This window comes from Camelus dromedarius, chromosome 27 (assembly GCF_036321535.1).
Source record: "Camelus dromedarius isolate mCamDro1 chromosome 27, mCamDro1.pat, whole genome shotgun sequence".
Lineage (NCBI taxonomy): Eukaryota > Metazoa > Chordata > Mammalia > Artiodactyla > Camelidae > Camelus > Camelus dromedarius.
Window position 1 is genome coordinate 21,431,499 of NC_087462.1, and position 16,265 is coordinate 21,447,763.

Below are 16,265 nucleotides of genomic sequence, written 5' to 3' on the forward strand. Positions count from 1 at the left end.
TGTATCATACTATTCATAAAAACCAGTTCCAGATGTGCAGACAAAACAATAAAGCTTCTAGAAGATAACTTCTAGGAGAATATCTTGGAATAGGTGAAGATTTATTTAACCAAACACAAAAAGTATAATCCTAAAGAAAAATATTAATATTTTTGACCACATTAAAGTTAACATTTTTTATTTATTAAGAGTCCATTATGAGAATAAAAAGGTGAAGTGCAGATGAGAAAAAATTTGCAATACATACAAATAACCAATAGCTAAAATACAGAATATAAAAAGAATTCCTCTTAACGAATGAGAACAAGATAAGAACCCCAAATAGAAACAGACAAGATATTAAAGCGCAAAAGATAACATCCAATCGCCAATGAGCTCAGCTTCATACAGCATCAGGGCAACGCAAATTACAAGAAGGCAATACCACATTGTGATGGCTAATTTTATGTGTCAACTTACCCAGATATTTGGTGAAACATTCTAGACATTTCTGTGAAAGCATTTTTCAGATGAGATTAACATTTAAACCGGTAGACTTTAAGTAAAACAGATTACTCTCCATCATGTGGATGGACATCATCCAATTGGTTGAAGGCCTTGATAGAAAAAACAGAAAAAAAAAAAAAATGACCTCTTGAAGAAGGGTGAATTTAGCTAGCAGATGGTCTTCAGACTTGAACTCCAGTATCCATTCTTCCCTGGGTCTCTGACCTGCTAACCTAGAAGATTTTGGACTTGTCTACGAACACATGCACAACCCCTCCATTGGTTCTTTTTCTAGAGTCCCCCCCGCCCCACCCAAGTGGTCTGTTCCCTCAGCTCTGCACCTCCCCCCTCCCGAGTGGTCTGTTCCCTCAGCTCTGCAGCCCCCTCCCCCCGCCTCCCAGCAGAGGTCCGGCGCCGGGGTCCCCCCTCCTCCCCGCGTCGCCCGCCCCCAGTCGCTCTCCGCCGGTGGCTGAGGGCAGTTGGCGGCGGTGCCCGACGACGGCAGCGATGGCGGCGGCCGGCCGGGAGCGGGAGCGGGAGCGGGCGCGCTTCGTCTACGTGACCCGCTTCGGCTCGCACCAGTGCGGCAGCGTCCTGCGGCTGGGCGGCCGGCGGGCTCAGGGCCGGTGGACCCCCGGGCTCGGGGCGGGCCGCAGCCGAGAGGAGCCGCGGGAGGCGGCGGCGGCGGCGGCGGCGGCGGCGGGCGGCGGGGAGATGCCCCCCGGCTCCCGGCCCAGGGCCCCCGCTGCCTCCTCCCCGGAGCGGGCGTCGAGCGCGCGGAGCGGGCCCCGGCCGGCGGCGCATGCAGGTGGCGCGAGGGGCCGGGCGGGCGGGGCCTCGGGGTCTGTGGGGATGGCCGGCTGGCGTCCGTCCCCCCCGGGCAGCCGTCCCTCCGGGCGTCCTGGTGCCCGGACGGTCGGCTTCCTGTCAGCCTTCCCCGGGGGGCCGCTCGGGCCGTCGGCGGCTGGCTCCGCCCTCCTGTCAGCCTGGACGGAGGGACCGGGCCGGGCCCGCGCTTCGGGGCTGCCCCAGAGGGCGCCGCCTGCACGGGAAGGCCCGAAACTGAGCCCTGAGGTCGGACTCTGAGACGAGAGGCTGTTGGATGGGGTCCCTGAAGCCCCTCAGAGTGAGGGGGTCCCCGGCTTGCTTGTCCATGTGCCTTTCAGGAGTCACTGAATTTACAAATTAGCCCGAGGAGAACCGGCGTCGTCAAAATGATGTCATCTCCTCTTTGAGAACGGGAGACGACGTCTTTCCATCTTCCCTCTACTTTTGTGTCTCTCAGGGATGTTTGATATTTAAAAATTTTCCTTCTATAAGTTTTTAAAATAGTTTTATTTTATTTTAGCATCTAAGTCTTGTTTTGACTCTAGGAGGAATTCCTGTGATACTTGTTGTCGTTTTCATATTTGTCAGATTTGGGGAAGGGGGGACTTACTTTTTATTATTTGAGGAAAGTACTTTTTTTTTTTTTTTAATGGAGGTACCGGGGAATGAACCCAGGACCTTGCACATGCTAAGCACACGCTCTCCCACTGAGCTGTACCTCCATATCCTGTAGGGTTTTTTCTATATCGTGTAAATTTATTCCTAGGTAGTTGATCTTCTCTGCTGCTGTACATGGGGTTTCCCTCTTGCATAATGTCCTCCAAATGTTCATTAATTGTGTATGTAAAGCGTCTTGATAAAACAACAGCAATAACAACGTTGAGGAGATTTGAGAAAGTTATCCACCTGGTAGTACCCCACCACAATCAGGATCTAAAACATTTCCATCGACTCAAAAAGTCCATTCCTCTACCCATGCTTAAAAAAAAAAATAGTTTATTGAGATACAGTTCACAGTCCACTCAGTTTACCCAAGTAGATAATTGAGTGGTTTTTACAGTGTTGTGCTACCATCATCGCAGTCAATTTAGAACATTTTTACTACCTCCTCAAAAGAAACCCTGTAACCATTAGTCATTGATCATCCCCCCTTCACTGCCCTCCCCTCCCCCCAGCCCCAGCTGTAAAACGCTGAACTTCTTTCTGTCTCCATAGATTTGCCGATTCTGGATACTTAGTATAAATGGAATCATACAGTATGTGGGCTTTTGTGACTGGCTTCTTTCAGTTAGCCTATTGGGGTTTTTATGTTAATTTCTGATCCCAGTACTTCGCTGAATTCTTTTAGTATTTGGGTTAGTTTTATCATTGATACTGAAGATTTTCCAGGTATATTATTTGTAAATGGATCACTTTATTTCTTTTTAACCCGTTTTTCTGCCTCCAATTGACTTGTTTGTCTAACTGCGTTGGCTAATACTATGAGTATAATGTTGAATAGTAGTGGAGATAGCATCCTTGCCTTGTTTCTGATCTTAGAAGAAATACTTCTAGTATTTTCCCATTAAATAAGGTATTGGCTTTAAGACTAAAGCATATATATTTAAAACATTAAACTGTATTCCTCAATTTTTATTTTCTTTCGTGTTTTTATCATGAATGGGTGTTGAATTTTGTCAGAGGCTTTCTTAGATCTGTGGAGATATATTTTCCATTAGATTTATTAATATGGCATATGATACAGGTGGACTTCCTAAGCTTGAACCAACTTTGCCTTCCTGAAATATATCCCATGTGGTTATGATGTACTATTTTCTTAACATTGTTGGACTCTGTTTGCTAATAATTTATTTAGGATTTTTGCATTGGTGTTTGAAAGAGGTATCTATAGTTTTTCTTTGTACTTCATCTGACTTAGCTGTCAGTTATATTTAGTTCATAAAAGGAATTAAGAATTTTTCCTTTCTTTTCAATGTTCTGGAATAATTTGGAGAACATTGGGACTATCTGATGTTTGAAGATGTGGTAGAATTCTTCTGTGAAACCATCTGGGTCTAGTGCTTTTTATGGGCTAATTCCTTAATAATTTTCTCTGTAACTTCTATGGAAATTGGTCCCTTCATACTTTCTAACTCTAATGGGTCAATTTTGGTAACCTGTATTTTCTTAGGAAATTATCCATTTCATGTAGATTTTTAAACATTTATTTGCATAGACGTCTGCAAATTAGTATCTTATGATTTTTAAAAATTTCTTGTGTTTCAATGGTTATTTCACCCTTTTCATTTTTTTCATATATGTGTTTTTTTCTTTTTCTTGATCAAGTTAGCCAATGTTTTATTTTATTAATTTTTTTAAATTCAGGAATTTTGTTTGTTAATTAGGTATTTTGTTTCTCTAGACTCCTAGACTAGATAATAAATGCTAAAGATATAAAGAAAATAATAAATAAAGATAAATACTACAGATAAAGTATTTCCTTATGTGTTTTCTTTTGGTTTATTTTGTTATTTTTATGCTTTCATTTTGAGCAAGAAATTTAACTCATTTATTTTTTCTTCCTTTTAATTGGTAACAATTTAGTTTAGTGCAAGGAATTTTTTTTTCTAACCACTACTTTAGATTCCATAGATTTTAATATATAGTGTTTTTATTGTCACTATTAAATTTATTTTTGTAATTTCAGTTTGTATTACCACTTTGAATCTAGAGTTGCTTAATAGATTTAATTTTTTAATTTCCAGGACTTTCTTTTCTTTCCTTTCCTTTTTCTCTTTCTTTCTTTCTTTCTTTCTTTTTTTTTTTTTTTTTTGGCTAGTAAACTCTAGTTTTATTGCATTGTGCTCAGAATGTTGTTTGTAATGTCTCCACTTTATATATCTTACCGATGTTTTCTTTGTGACCTAATTTATGAACTTTCCTTTTTGTTCTTTTTCTTCTCTAAAAGCCATGAGATTAGAAGACTGTCCCTTTAAGTCATACTTGTCCCTTTAAATCATGCATGCTACCTTAATCAAGTTGGTTCCATTAAATTGCATGCTTTTGGTACTTTATGTGGTATCTCGCCTTTTAAATTGTACATTGAAATGCTTCTGGTAGTCTGTGTTGCGATCTGCCTGGTTATGCTTTAGTATTTTCACATTTAGGGTGAATTTAATCTTTCTGTTGGTTGCTCCAGCTCTCCTGCAGGCACCTTTTCTAGTGTCCTTCCTTTCTCTCCCTTGCTGGCTGCAAAGCCCTGCTTAGGGTGATGTTGGAGCAGATGGGATCATAGTACCGCAGTTTAACAACTTTTCTCATTTTACTTACGTTTATTTTGCAGTTTCAGCGTTCTCTGTTTTCAAGTAATGCAGAGGGTGTGGTTTTCTGTAGAACTTTTGTAATGTAAAGTTGTTTGGTGAGAAATCTGGGAAGTTGATTACCCCACTGGGCATTGTGTTCAGCTACCCAGAAGTTCTGCATTGAAAGGTTTTGAACAAGAGAAGTGATGGGAAAGATTTACTTAGTTCACGCTGTGTACCAGAGATAAACTGGAGGCAGACAAGACTCAAGTCCAAGTTAAGAAGTATATAAATATTTTGTCTGGTGTCCTTTCAGAACTTACTTAATTTTACTTTGATAATTTAACTTACTTAAATTTAGTTTGATAATTTGGAAGTGTAAAGCTGTACTCTGTGTAAGTTGATTGGCTCCTGGGAGTGAGCTATGGTGGGAAGCCTTCAGAGATTCTTCATCAGGGGCACTGTTTTAGACTTCATACCACTCCAGAGATTCCATAGTTAAAAGGCACTCAAGGTTTTTTTTTTTTTTTTTTTTTTTTGCCGCTATGCTGCTGATTTAAAAATTCAGGGGTAGCCCGAGACACCTTAGCACTAGGTTTCCAGCTCCTTTGAATAACAAGAACAGATGAAAGATTTATTCTAGGAATTGGACAGAGTGTGGTGGTAGCGGTGGTGGTGGTGAACTCTTCATCTTTGAAGCAGAGAGAGCAGGAAGTAAGGAAAGAATAAAATGCATCAGGTAAAAAGCCTGACTGCGTTAACACAGACAGATCAAAGAGACGTGTGGCAGTCCAGCACTAAGACAGTGGATTGGAAATGAAGCGCGTTGAAAAACAGACGAAGAGGCTCAAAATAGAACTCAAGAGACATTTATAATTGTCTACTCTCAGGATAGTGAGTCCTTTAAAGTATGTGCTAACCTTGATATGTTACCTTGTCAATCTCCTCTTTTAAAATTAGGTTTAACTCAGGAGGATTTGGCTAAAAAGTTTGACTTCCCCATACCTTTGAATGAAGCTTCCAAAATAATGAAGAAAAAGAAAAAGGTATATTATTGTAAAGGGGAATAAGTGATATTTTGAATTTTAGATTAACCTGTTTAAATACAAATGTGTAAAGATACTCAGGACAGGAAAAGTAATGCCATAGTCTTTCCAGTGTTTGAAGATACAAAACAATTTTAACCAAAATGTAACCGACTGGGAGCTTTTTCAAAGCATGAAAATATATGTTCCATAGAATATAACAAACTGATAGTGTAACATAAGAAAATCATGGATTTCACAGAAAAGAATAATGTATCTGTATTGGTGCCATATTGCTCTTTTAAAGACAAGGGATGTGCGTTAAGTTTCTAGCAGAAAAGCTGACAAGCGTGAACCTTTATAATGAACCATTTTCCATTTTCATCTCTGGTTGTCCAGATGTCATGGTAACTGGAATGTTTTAAACATATTCAAGATCAGCTGCTCTGCTAATCTTTGTTTCCCACCATGGTATTTTACTCTTCAGGTTAAAGAAATTGTTAGTTGATAACAACACACGAAATCATATTATTTCTGAGCTTTGAGTTTGATTTCCAATCCATGTATAGTATACAATAGCATTCAGAGTAACTAACCCGTGCAGCAGGTGTGCTTTGAGTGGGCATTTAACCTTCCCATTATACTGAGAAATCTTTCTTCCAAGAACCAATTCCTCTTGGGCAATAGCCAATATATACTTACACCTACTTTGTGCCAAACGGACAATGGGGTAAGTGCTTTACATATACTTTTCATTCATTCTAATAACCCAATGTGTGAAGTTGTTCCTAGATGAGATTAAAACACTTGCCCAGTGTCAAGCAACTGGTTTAAGTGGCAAAGCCAGAATTTGAGCCTGGATCTATTTGTTTGCTTCCATAGTCCGCATTCTTCCTGTTCAAATATATCCATGCTCTCTAGTGCGTTTGCTTTGGTGTGTCCTAGGAGAAAGGTTAAAAATTAACTAGAATAAAATACACAAATAAATCATTGTCCAGTGGTTTAGACATATGAATAGAAACTCACTATCTTTATTACCTTTCAAAACAAAAGTGAGTATGTTGATACCATAGAACATTATGGACATTGCCTTTGAAGGAAGACTTCATCCAGGACAGTTAATTTAAATACTACAGAGAGGAAATGCTCGGAAGTTGGAAAAAGATATCAGAGAATTCAGTGATCATGGGAAAACAATTATGTTTAAGTTTTAGTCTCTAAGTGTAAGATTGCTTTATAATGATAATACCAAATTGGCATGCAGCACAGTTGAGTCAATCCCAATTGCCTGTATCGAAATGTATTCCTTGATTCTCTGCTCAGTGTTCCTTAACTATGCTTATCTTTTTAAGGCTTCAGTATGGAATGGAGTGTACAAAGTCATTTGTAAAATGCTTGAAGAAAATGAAAAATATAGACTCAGGCTGAAATCTCAACAATTACCTGGTGGAAGTAAGTTAACACGATTTTTATTGTATTAAAGAAGACTGGCTTCTCTAACAGTTTAGTTACCCTTGGGTCATGTTAGACCGGTAGTTTTCCTGATCGTCACGTTCAATGTATAGAACTGTAGAAACAAGGCTACCATATTATCACTGTTCGCCATAGTTGATGATGTCACTTACGTGTGGAATCTGAAAAATGATATAAATGAACTTATCTACTAAACAGAAACAGACTCACAGACATAGAAAACAAACTTACGCTTGCCAAAAGGAAAAGCGAGGGGAGGGATCAATTAGGAATTTGGGATTTGCAGATACTAATTCCTGTATATAAAATAGATAAACAACAAGATCCTACTGTAGAGCACAGGGAACTATATTCAATATGTTGTAATAACCTATAATGAAAAAGAATGTATATATGCACATACATATGTATATAAAACTGAATCTCTATGCTGTACACCAGAAACTAACACAACACTGTAAATCAACTATACTTTAATTAAAAAAAAAAGGAAGTACAGAACATTGTGGAGCTGTGAGTGTGGAGTGGACTGCAGGTGTGGGTATGAGTGAGAGGGTGCAGGGGTGCATGTTGACTGGACCTCACCGAGCGAAGGGAACGTGCTTGTCTATTAAATCTGAATTTGATGCCAACTTTTTAATACAGATTACAAAACTCATCCATATTGATGAAGAAAAACGTTTAATCTGCATTCTAGAAGTGTACATTTTGTGTCACTTTGTACTTCCACTTCCTTTTCATGATGCTGCCGTCCAATGTAATGCATTTAACAAAATCTGCCCTCGAGTTATGGCCCTGATGTCATTATTTCATTCCTGGAAAACAACTCATAAATTAAAACGTTCTAAAGCTGCATCAATATTGAGTTGATATTGTGGCCAGAGCAAAATTAGATGTAATCTAGTGTGTTTATTAAAGTAGTTGAAAGTTCTGGATTCTCAAACAGTTAAGTTGGATAAAACTTATGTAACTAATAATGCCACATAAATTGGTGAATCATAAGTTGTTTTCTTTCCTTCATATGCATATCCTAATATATATGTTATCGTGCTTCTGTAAGTTTTTAGCAGTCATTCAATGACAAGTTTTATTTTGACAGTCAGTAAATCTGCAGAATTAGATTTTGTGAAGAATATTTTCATAAGATAATAAGCAGAACAGATTGCCGGGTTTTGTAAGCAGTCTAACACTGGAACCTCATCACTCTTCCTGTAATATTGCATCAGTAATAACACACATTGTTTGCAATAATGGCATATAAACTAATATTCACATTAGTGGTGCTCTGCTTTACTTTTCTCATCCAGTTAAGAAGAAGAATGAGGCAGGAGAGGGACTTATGAGGAAAAAAGTAGCCAGTGGTTTTGTAGGTGACAAGGATGTTTGAATAGACAGAGAAATGTGCAAAAAACCCAGACTTTTTTTTCTGAGTGTTAATCCAGATGCAATTACTTGAATAAACATACTAGATTACGTCTAATTTTGCTCTGGCCATAATCTTGAGCTTGTCGGGTTCTCTTGTGCCTCAGCAGTAGGCCTTCTGCTGAACATCAAATGACCTAAGGATTATTTAGCAACTTAAAATAATATGCTGTGTTTTCTAGAAATACCCTCTTATAAACAAAAGGTTACGTAAATCCTTTTTTAATTAGAATTTTAAGCCAGATTATAAAAACTAATAATTATATTTTAAAAATGTATTATAACTCTTATTCTTCAATTTGTATTTATTAATGAGAAAACCAGTGCCAAAGACTAATTTGAATTTTCCTTACATTTTATGTTGTTTCTAGACTCAGATTACACAGGATGAACCTTCTTGAAATCCTCTGGTAAGAATCCATTTAGATAACTATTAAAAAGTGTAGACTTCTTCCTTCCCTCTTACATCCTACCGTCTCCAATCTTTACTGCATGCCCATTGCTAATTCCAGCCCGTTTCCTTCCTTAAACCCAGTGCTTGGCACACAGAAGGGACTTACTCAATACTTGTTGAAATTTAATACACTCTTTTTGGGCCCCGTCTTCACAGTGCTGTTGAAACTTCTGTCTCCATGGTCCATGTTGTTTTTTTCTTTTTTCTTTCTTCTTTCTGAACACGCTGTCACATTTAATATTCTATTACTACTACTCCTTTAATTTCCTCCTTTCTTATTGTCCTGAAGACTATGTCATGGTCCTCTTCCTGCCTTTCTGACTGTATTTTCTGTGTATTTTTTTTTTTTTTTTTGAGGATAGAAAGGAACAGCTTTATTGCTTTGCCAGGCAAAGGGAGTCACAGCAGGGTCATGCCTTAAAGACTGTGAGCCCCTATTTTCTGTGTATTTTTAATTTGCCCCTTTAGCTACCATCTAATAACAGGAAATGCTGCCCTGGGAGTAATTGTTGGTCCTACTCTGTCTTTACATATTTATTCTGAGACCACTCACCCATTTTATAGCTTTAGTCCCACTTTCTTGGCGTATGACCCTTAAATCTCTATTCTACTCCTGACCTCTGTTCTTGTACCTCTGAATTCATTTAGGCTGTTCTACAGTTACTTTTTTTTTTTTTTAAATTGAAGTACATGCAGTTACAATGTGTCAATTTCTGGCGTACAGCACAATGTCCCAGTCATGCATATACATACATGTATTCATTTTAATACTCTTTTTCATTAAAGGTTATTACAAGATATTGAATATAGTTCCCTCTACAGTTACTTTTAAACACCACATGTTTTAAACTGAGCATATCAACTCCTCCCCCTCCCTTTTTTTTCAACTGTGCCCTGGTTTACTAATCACCTGGGTTCATCCCATTCTTAGGGATAGGTTACACCCAGTGTGGTGGGGTTTGGAACGTAGTAGAAAAGGTAAGTAAGGAGGGCCTTGGAAACGAGAAATTAGATTTTTATAAGTGGGAATATGGGGGAAGGGTGTGTACTTTAGACACGGACATGAGCATATTCATGGAGTCCAAGAAGATGTTTAGGAATGCAGTTTGGTTAAAGCTTGTTTAAGGGAGTTGTAGTGAAGAAAGGTATACAGTACACTGAGACTGTATTTCAAATGGTCTCACATGAATATTTGGCCAAGAGTTTATTCTCAGTTTAGTAGGCAGTGAAGAAACATGGAACATTTCCTTAACCCTTTATTCCAAATGATTTCAAATGTACAGAAAGATTGCAGGGAAAATACATAGAACTCCAGAGTACCCCTCACCTAGGCTTACTGGTGTTTGCATTTGCTTTATCTTTCTCCTGCTCCTCTCTCTCCTTCTCTCCCTCTCTGTGTTTGTGTGTGTGTGTGTATAAAGTATTGCCCCCTGATACTTTGGTGTGTGTATCCTAAGAACAAAGATTTTTTTAATAACCGCACTACAGTTGCCAAATTCAGGAAATTTAATATTTTTCTAAGACTTTAACCTATATTCTATATTCCAATTTTTTTCAATGGTGATAATAATTTCTTTAATGGGATATTTCTTCTGATACCAGCTCTGGTTGAGGATCATGTGCTGCGTTTCGTTGCCATGTGTCTTTAGTCTTCTTTAATCTGTACAGTTCTTCAGCCTTCCCTTGTTTTTTATGATAATGACATATTTGAAGAATGTAGGCCAGTTATTTTTCATGCTCCCTCCGTACTTGCTGATATCTTCTCATGACTTGATCCATATTTTGCATTTTGACTGGAATGTTACATAAGCAGTCGTGTCATTTCTTCCTCAGAAGCTCACATCTGGAGTCATGTGACCTTCATTTATCCCTTATTGATGATATTAACTTTGATATTGGTTAAGATGTCTGTTTCTCCACTACACATGGTTACTATTTTTCTTTTTATAAGTAATAAGTATTTTATGAAAAGATAATAAAAGACTGTGCAAACCTCTTGTACATCATCAGTATGGAACATTTTAAAGCGGTGGGTTGATCAGATCTGTGTTTTCAAAAGAATCAAATGTCATTTTGTGAAGAGGTTTGGGATAGAGACCAGACACGAAGTGAAAAAGATCTGGGGATTGTAGCAGCTGTCCGAGTGAGAAGTGAAATGCACTTACTGAGAGTGGAGAGGAGACAGGTGACTAGATGTAGGGGAAGATGAGAGATGATACTGAGGTTGGAGAATGAGTACCTAAGAAATAAGGAAGTCAAGAGAAAGAGCTGGTTTTGTGAAGTTACTGAGTTTTATTTTGGCGTGTAAATTTTAGGTAATTTCACTCAGGTGAAAATTCCAAGCAATTGGAATTCACAGTGGAGCCAGTGTGCTGTCTATGCTGCATAAAGGTCATGTGTAGTTCTAGTAGATGTAGTGAGGATGGAGGGAGAGAAGAGGACTGAGGATAGAATGTCAGGCAATGTCTACAATGAGGAGGAGGTCTCAGTCCCTCAAAGAGGGACTTAATTAGGAGGACAGAAAGAAATGATTGTAGGGCTGAGGGGGACGCAAATGAGATCAAGGGACTGGCAGTTCAAAGGAGGGCAGTGACGTTGCTCAGGGACAGTCAGAGGTACAGAAGGTAGGAGTATAGAAATACACCAGCTGAGCACACTTTGAGGTTCCCGCACTGAGAAGTAAAGCACAAGGTCCACGTGATGACGGTGTCCCCGCGATGACCTTGCTTGTGGGAGGCTGAGGTGGCCTGGAGTAAAGGCCTGTGGTATAGTGTTTTTGTGACACCGTTCTTGTAATTGGGGCTGTTGAAGGCACCAAGGGTATTGGCAGGAGGAGTTGGAGTGGAGAAGAGAAGTATGAGTTGCACAGTGAGTCCATCAGAAGCTTTTCATGGGCAACTAGACAAAGTAAGTTATCAACGCAGTGAAAGCAGGGAGTGGCTAACTGTTACTTTGCAATCTTAGAAATGTTAGAACTTTTCAGTGACCACTGATTATGACATATTAATAAGATTCAATTTTGTCATCTTTTATGTAGGATTAACCTATCTTTGGATCTGTTTACCAAAGAAGATTTTGAAGAATTTAAAGATGGAACTTTATTGAATCATATTTATGTATTAATTTTGGTGTGTTTTGTTGGAATTGGGACTTTAATTGTTGAATAGAAAAAAACTACATTCTCTATAAATTAGTATTTCTTTGCAAATTAATAAAAATTTTAGCTAAATATTATTCATACACATACAGTTGTTATTTCTAGAATGAATACTATTCCATACTTGTTCAAATTAATATTTTACATAAAATTTATATTAGCGTATCAGTATAACTGCATGCATTTAAAACGCCAACTTTCCCCTCTTATTAATGAGTCTGCAGCTGCCTCTTTATTCATCCCTTCATATAAATTTAACTGTTTTAAGTTGAATTTGGATTCACTTAAATTATTTTTGGCTTCCTCACTTTTTCTAAATTTCTCAATTACTTTATGGTCAAAACCTATAATTTACATAGTAACAATTATTTTGGATGTTTAAACTAATAGTTATTTTGAGCCATCTTTTCTTACTGGGGAAAGTTAGTAAATTTATTCAAACTCTAGATATTTCCTCTATCTCTTTAAATTTTTATTTAATAAGTTCTGGTGAAAATATATTAAATGTCTCTTTTGTTAAATAGAATATAGTAAATATAATACAGCTGTTCTTTGCTGACACGTCACTGAATAGCAACTGTAGTTTATTTTTGGTTCTGTAGTTCCAGAAGGGGTTCATGATGCCTGCATTAAGTCACCCCACGTTACTCAGAGGTCCTGCCTTTCCTTCATCTCTAGCCCAGAGTCTCTTTTGTCCGATCTGCGTGAGTAGGAGCACTCACTTGCCAAATATGTACGTGACTCTTCCTTTCTTCTGCTTAGACCAAAGGCATTTTTTGTTTGTTTGCTTATTTTTTTATGAGGGAGGAGGTAATTAGGTTTTAAATTAAAAAAAAATTATTTGTCTATTTTTCAGTGGAGGTACTGAGGATTGAACCCAGGACCTTGTGCATGCTAAGCATGCACTCTACCACTGAGCTATACCCTCCCTGCTAGACCAAAGGCATTTTATTTTAGCCCAATAGTCCAGTATTTGCAACTTTTGTTTTGGGGTCTGCAGTGGGTGTTTAATGCTTAGCTGTGCAGGGTGGAGAGGGAAGAGATCTTTAAGTAGTTCAAATTAAGGATTTGGTGAATACAGAATAGAGGAGAAACATGTCAATACTTCAGAATATTACTTAGCCATTTATTCCAGCCACCTGAAAGATTGTAGGTGAGTTTTTAGAATTATGAAGAAAAACCAATGGGATCTTTTACCAAAGAAGCTAACTAAAATCCAAGATATTTTCCCATCTGGCGTAAACTGAAGAAAGGTTAAAATTTGGGAAAAGTTTTGGGTAACCTAAGAGTCTTTGAGAGTTGGTTTATAACACAATGGTGAGAGACGAGCTTTGAGTTTGGGAGCCAGGCCTGTGGGAGTGGAAGTGGAAACATACTAGTGCAGCACTTATTACGGGGAGGATGCCCGACAGTGGGCTGTGCCGCTGCGGCGGCATCCCTAGAGCCTACGTCAGGAAACTGTATAAATTTGCTTCTCAGACTTCCTACCACAGGGGGCGCGATCGACGGACGGCCCACCTGTACTGCACTGTGAACCGACTGCTGCGTTTGTGTGAGGCCCTGCTTCCCAACTGGTGGCCCCCGGCCAGTGATTAAGCGGGGGGGGGGGGGGGGGATATTAAGGCAGGCACGTTTCTGTGAGACAGGCCTTGAAGACTCCCAACTTGCCTTGTGGAAGCTTTCTTAGAACCACAGCCGAGAGTGTGTAAGACTTTTCCTACCCAACCGTCTTTCCTTTCCTCTCCCCTGCAGAGGTCAGTCCTCCATCATGGTGGGGTGGCTCTCCCGGCCCCCCTTGCTCTCTCTCAGTTTTCTCTCATAGGCATCTCTCCAGTAAATACCTGCACATCTGATTCCCCCTTAGCATCTGTTTCTGAGAGGACTCAAATGAACACAAGCGATGTCAGGAGGGGTCTGACAGAGCAGGCAGTGAGATGGGGCGCTGAGGTGGTGTATTTACCAGCCGCCTGGCAACAAGATACCTTGCTGGGCGGCATGTGCAGTATGGATAGTCCCTGGCACATGGTGGCCGTCCTGTTCTTAAAGATCTCACCTGAGGTCACTTGGAAAACCTTCCGGTGGAGTGGGATGTCTTTGCAGGTGTGATGATCCAGGCATTTGAGAGATACGTGGCAAGTAATGCCTTCAAACATAGTTCAGTTGGCCGGTTACTGCTATGTTGTAGTAACACCCTGCAGAGAGGATAGCAAGAAACTGTATGTCCTGAATCAGAGATGGAAGTGGGGGCAGCAGGTGTGGAAGGAGAGAGAAGGCTCATTACTTGTCAGTGGGGTGACAATCTTGGCTCCCTAGTTGGCATTTTCTGACATCACCCCACTGAGGGTGCTGGGGCACCTTGGTACAGGGGCAGATTGTCTGTTTCATTGTCCTGGAAGCGTAAGTCGCAATTGATATTTTACAAAGGAAATGTGCAATGGCAGTTCAGTGAAGAAAGGATAGTCCCTTTAATAAATGGTGCTGAAACAATTGATTATCCATGTGCAAAAAAATACTAACTTCTACCTAAACCTCACACCTTATATAAAAGAACAGCTGAAAATGGATCATAGATCTAAAAGTAAAATGTAAAACCATAAAATGTTTAGAAGAAAATATAGAAGAAAGTCTTCATGGCAGGATTACCCAAAGTTCAAAGTGGATGAGTTTGATTTCATCAAATTAGAATTAAAAAACTAGCAGCTTTATTTGTAACAATTAAAACCTGAAAATAACCCAGATGTCCTTCAGTGGGTGAATAACCAAACAAAGTGTGGAATGCTGCTCATTAATACAAAGGAACAAACTATTGACACATGCAACCACCTGGATGAATCTCCAGAGAATTATGCTGAGTGGAAAAAACCAATCCCAAGAGGTCATATACTATATTATTCCATTTCTTTAGCATTCTTGAAATGGGAAAATTATAGAAATAGAAAATAGATCAGGGGTTGGCAGTGATTGAGGAAGGGGTGGGGGCTTGAGAGAAGTGCACACAGCTACACTAAGGTGAGTTCCATTGATTTAATGTCAGTGTTGAGCAAACCTTGCATTCCTGAGATAAACTCTGCTTGGATATGACGTAATATTCTTTTCTCTATATTGTTGGAACTGACTTGATACAGTTCTGTTGAGGATTTTTGCCTTTATATTTGTGATGGCTATAGGTCTGTAACTTTCTCTTATTGCAATGCTTTGTGTGGTTTTGGTATCAGGGTAATGCTATTCTCATGTAATATTATTAGGGGCATACACATTGAGAACTGTAATGACCTCTCATAAAGGTCGATTTATACCTTTATCATTAGGTAATGTCTTTATTTCCAGTAATATTCCTTGTTCTGAAGTGTACTTTGTATTAACATAGCTATATCAACCTTATTTTGATTAGCACTGCATGGTATATCTTTTTCCCACTCTGTTACTTTTAACGTGTCCCATGTTAAATTTAAAGTGTATTTTTTGCTGCTGGTGGGAATGCAGTTTGGTGAAGCTACTATTGAAAACAGTGTGGCGATTCCTCAAAAGACTAGGAATAGACTTACCGTATGACCCAGGAATCCTGCTCCTGGGCTAATATCCAGAAGGAACCCTACTTCAGGATGACACCTGCACCCCAATGTTCATAGCAGCACTATTTACAATAGCCAAGACATGGAAACAACCTAAATGTCCATCAACAGATGACTGGTTAAAGAAGATATGGTATATTTATACAATGGAATACTACTCAGCCATAAAAACTGACAACATAACGCTATTTGCAGCAACATGGATGGTCCTGGAGAATGTCATCCTAAGTGAAGTAAGCCAGAAAGAGAAAGAAAAATACTGTATGAGATCACTTATATGTGGAATCTAAAAAACAAAAACAAAAACAAAAATAAGAAACAAAGCATAAATACAAAACAGAAATAGACTCATAGACATAAAATACAAACTTGTTGCCAAGGGGGTGGAGGGTGGGAAGGGATAGATGGGATTTCAAAATTGTAGAATAGATAAACAAGATTATACTGTATAGCACAGGGAAATATGCACAAGATCTTATGGTAGCTCACAGAGAAAAAAATGTGACAATGAATATATATATATGTTCATGTATAACTGAAAAATTGTGCTCTACACTGGAATTTGAC

At 38.9% G+C, this 16,265-nt stretch overlaps 1 protein-coding gene across 1 annotated transcript; it reads left to right on the forward strand.

Annotated features, from left to right (window-relative positions):
- The first annotated feature begins 993 nt into the window (after window positions 1-993).
- C27H5orf47 (chromosome 27 C5orf47 homolog) lies at window positions 994-8,651 on the forward strand. The gene is made up of 4 exons (XM_064479574.1): window positions 994-1,294; window positions 5,556-5,641; window positions 6,973-7,072; window positions 8,623-8,651. The coding sequence occupies exons 1-4, from the start codon at window positions 994-996 to the stop codon at window positions 8,649-8,651; spliced, it is 516 nt and encodes a 171-aa protein (XP_064335644.1).
- Window positions 8,652-16,265: the final 7,614 nt, after the last annotated feature.